The 3,997-nt window shown below is 48.1% G+C and overlaps 1 protein-coding gene across 1 annotated transcript in view; it reads left to right on the top strand.

Annotated features, from left to right (window-relative positions):
- The window catches only part of LOC102870629 (probable guanine nucleotide exchange factor MCF2L2-like), a 137,366-nt gene extending 133,794 nt beyond the window's left edge, over nucleotides 1-3,572 (top strand). Inside the window, exons 8-10 of the mRNA XM_006884156.1 lie at nucleotides 3,164-3,252; nucleotides 3,329-3,432; nucleotides 3,506-3,572. Of these exons, the coding sequence (XP_006884218.1) occupies nucleotides 3,164-3,252; nucleotides 3,329-3,432; nucleotides 3,506-3,572 (260 nt within the window). The remainder of the gene's footprint in view (nucleotides 1-3,163; nucleotides 3,253-3,328; nucleotides 3,433-3,505) is intronic.
- The last annotated feature ends 425 nt before the right edge of the window (nucleotides 3,573-3,997 follow it).

The following is a 3,997-nucleotide window of genomic DNA, read 5'->3' as shown; positions in this document are numbered from 1 at the left end:
ATCATATTATAATATCATATTTGTTACACACACACACACACACACACAGGTACACTGTTTGTTCCTCCAGGGTAAGTAGGGAAAGCTCAGGATGGTACGAATTCTTTTAAGCTGTGCTCCAGTCCTGAAATGAAAATGCTATACTCCCATGACACTTGACTCTGAGGGAGAGCCAAGTATCACTCAGGTACTTAAGTATCTTAGGTCATGTGGTATTGATGTCCTAAGAAAAACATGCACAATTTTAAGGAAGAGAGAAATCTGGTTTGAAGTGGGAGGCAAGGGAAGGAGTATAGTTTGCCTATAAATCTCGGGCAGAATGGTCTGCCTATTGATGGCATTTACAGTGGTTCCATTGCGACATCTAGTGGACATCTAAGGAGAAAACATTTGAGGGGAAATGATCTTGGCATATTTTCAAAAACTACAATTTATCAAAAACTATACTCTTTGCAATTACTTGCTATGCATCATGAAGCTGGACAATGACTAGAGATTATAGAAAGATAATTGATGGTTTTGAGTTGTGATGCTGGAGAAGAGTCTTGAATATACCATGGACTGCTAGGAGGACAAAACAAGTTTATCCTAGAGAGTGAGACCAGGCTTCTCCTTGGAGGCAAGGATTCTGAAGCTTCGTCTGACATAGTTTGGACATGTTGCAAGGAGGGACCAGTCCTTGGAGAGGGGCATCATGCTTGGAAGGGTGGAGGGACAGCGCAGGAAACGAAGGCCCTCTATGAGGTGGATTGATTCAGTGACTGGGGTAATTGGGATGGGAGTGTCAGAGACAGTGCGATTGGCACAAGACAGAGCAGAGTTTAGGGCTGTTGGACATAGGGTCGCTATGAGTCGCAAGCGACTCAATGGCACATAACAACAACAACAACAAACTAAAGGTGTTGGAAGGCTGACCAAAGGTTCGCCGACGGTTCAAGCCCACTCGCTGCTCTGCAGGAGGACAATGTGACCGCCTGCTCCTGTAAGATCCCAGAGTGGAAACCCCATGGGGCAGTTCTGTGCTGTCCTTCGAGGTTGCTGTGAGGTGGGACAGTCTTGAACTCTGTGGATTTGGTTTTGTTTACTGGACGTTTGTGAGATGACCTATAAAACTCTTTTGTGGAAGGGAGAGAGAACATTTGGGTTCTTCTGGACATGAGTTTTCATGACCTCCCTTTCCCATTCATTTTGTCCTCCTGCATCAACAGTCTTTATGTTTGCTCTGGAACGCGGGGCTGGGGGTACCCCGGAATATCAGGGTTCCCTCATGGGAACACACTGTTGGACATTGTCTGGGACTGCAGCTATCACTTTTTTTTTTTTTACATAATTAAGTTGACTATTTGTGTGTGTTGTGTCTGGGTCTGTGCTCTGTTTCTTAATAAAGCCAAATGTTGTTGTTGTTGTTGTTGTTGTTGTTGTTGTGTGCCATCGAGTCAGATCTGACCCTCCAGTGGGTTTTCAGAGGGAGTAAATCGTATAGGAGGAGATTACCATCCTTCTCCCATGGAACAAATGGTGGATTTGAACTGTGGGCCTTCAGGATTGTACCACACCTTCTCACCACTAAGTTGCTTATTGCCCTTTTAATTTATTTTCTCCCCCAGGTATTTATGAGGACGAATACAATGGCACCCACAGCTCTCCCAAATGTGAGTAATAATAGCTTACCTGGGATTCCCAGAGTTATTCTGAGACCCTTTCTTAAATTATTGTAATCACTATGAATATGAATAACAGTCATAACTGGTAAAGGATTTTTTCCCTAATTTATATAATGGGCTGCATATTTTTTCATTATATACATTCTTACTAAAGTTCACATTAAACCAGAAATCAACCCACTGCTGTTAAGTAACTTGTGCCTCATACTGACCTGTTAAGAGGGAGTAGAACTACCTGACAGGGTTTCCAAGTCTTTATGGAAGTGGACCATCTCGTCGGTCCCTACAGAGCAGCTGGTGGGGGTGGACCGACGACCTTTTTTCTTAGTGGCCAGATGACTAATGCTATGCAATTAGGGCCTCTAGCCTCACACCAACCCTGCCAAATAGTACTTTCATCACAGAGATGAGGAGATTGGTCCCACAGTGTGTGAGGGCACAGTCTGAATCACTCAGGTCTGCCGGACTCAAAGTCCCTGCTGCTCCCCTAGGCAGTGGGCCTCTCCTTTACTCACTCTTTCTGGGGTCAGTTCAGTGCTGTCCCTCCTTCTACCAATGATGGTACAGACCCCATGGCCACCAGTAAAGTAAGTAGGAAGGGATTAAATATAGAGGCAACATTACAAAGCAAAAGGGAGCCCAGGGCCTGGACAAAATGAAAGGACATTGTCTAGGAGTCAGGAGCCAGTGGTCCTGGCGCCGCCTCAGCTCCTGACCCACCACAGAGCCTGACCAAGTCCTCACTGAGTGTCCTGTCATCACCCAGGACACACAGTAGATGCAGCGTGACTGAAGGATAATAGGCGTTGGACATGGGGCAGGTCATTCCCTCTTGCTTCTCTGATTTTGCCATCTAATTTGACAGAAGCTTCCAAGGACCTAGCAGGTTACTGTTGTGTGCTGTCCAGTCAGAACCAGCTCATAGCTGACCCTCCAGCAGGTTTTCAGAGTCTGTAAATCACAAGAGAAGAGACTGTCCATCTTGGTCCCTCAGAGATGGATTCATTTCTCACCTCAGAGATGGATTCAAGCCATGTGCCTTTGGCTTGGCAGCCCAACTCTAACCCTTGAGGCTACCTGAGCTCCTCCAAAAACTATTAGAAGGTAGAAAAGGAGGCCAAGGCCAGGAGGAAGGAAGATGGGGAGTGGGAGGGAAGGCAAGGAGGAGGTGAGGATTCACTAGAGCAATGCAGACAATGGTGGTTTTCATGGAGGAACTACCACAGAGTGTGTGGGCTAGCAAACACTATGTAGACACATCTAGTCTTAGTTACAGAATTTCTGGAAAAGGGCCTGGCACTCACAGCCGCCCCCCCACCCACCCACCCATGCTGCACACCCCCCAAGCAGTGTCCTGCCCCACAGAGAGGAGGAGTCAGAGATGGGACAGTAATGGCCCTGGGGACAGACTCTGCCCACTCCATCCAGCACTGGCAGCGGGGACCGACTCCCATCACCTACGTTCACCATGGCCCAAGTTCTTTCTTTTCTTTCCTCAGGCAGCACCAGCAGGGAGTTTATCTCCACGGAAACATTTGAAGAGTGTGAAGGTGCAGAAGAAATGGGAAAAGAGAGCAGCGTTCTGAGTGTAATTTGTTTTCCTTCCTGGTTCTTGCCTATTTCTCATTCCTGCTCAGAAGTGCATCACTACCCCTCTCTTCCAGCTTTCAGGACTTTTCCAGTTGGATGAGGCTTATGAAACCTGTACCTCCAAATCTCTTCTGGAGCCGGGAGATGGGATTCCAGGAGAAGAGTGGGAAGAAGAGACGTGAGTGAGGAAGAGGGGCAGACCAAGTCGGGGGGTGCCCATTACTCCTCTCATTTTCTTCCTGTGCTTTTAGGTCAGAAGACAGAGGTGAGGAGAGTGCTGCGGTGTCGCTGGGCCTCCACACCCCAAAGGACGCCTGAGGACCTCTTCCCCAGAGTGGACGCTATTTTCACGCCATCTCCGGCTGAGCCCTTCCTGCCTATTTTCAATGGAAGAGAGGTCCTAGTGGGTATCAAGCCCACTGCCCACCCTAAAGCAGAGGGCAGCTTGTGAACTGGCCACCCTGGGAGGGCCACACAGGGACGCCAGCCAGGGGGTGCCACCACCAGGTGTCAGCCAAGCTCACTGGCCCTGACCACTGCGGCTCACAGCGCTTACAGGGGCCACAGAGTCTAGCTTGGAGGTCCCGGCCCAGGACCCTCCAGTCGTGGCCCAGTTGTTTCATAATTCAGCTTTTCAGGCTGGATGATTCTGTGTTGTGAGGCTGTTATGTGCTTTATAAATATTTTCAGCAATCCAGTGACATCATCCCACTTACACTTGTGACAAAACCAAAAAATCTTCA

Source organism: Elephantulus edwardii, unplaced genomic scaffold (assembly GCF_000299155.1).
Source record: "Elephantulus edwardii isolate Elephantulus edwardi_28Jun2011 unplaced genomic scaffold, EleEdw1.0 scaffold00031, whole genome shotgun sequence".
Lineage (NCBI taxonomy): Eukaryota > Metazoa > Chordata > Mammalia > Macroscelidea > Macroscelididae > Elephantulus > Elephantulus edwardii.
Note: the sequence above shows the minus strand (reverse complement) of the source record. Positions and strands in the feature narration are given on the sequence as shown.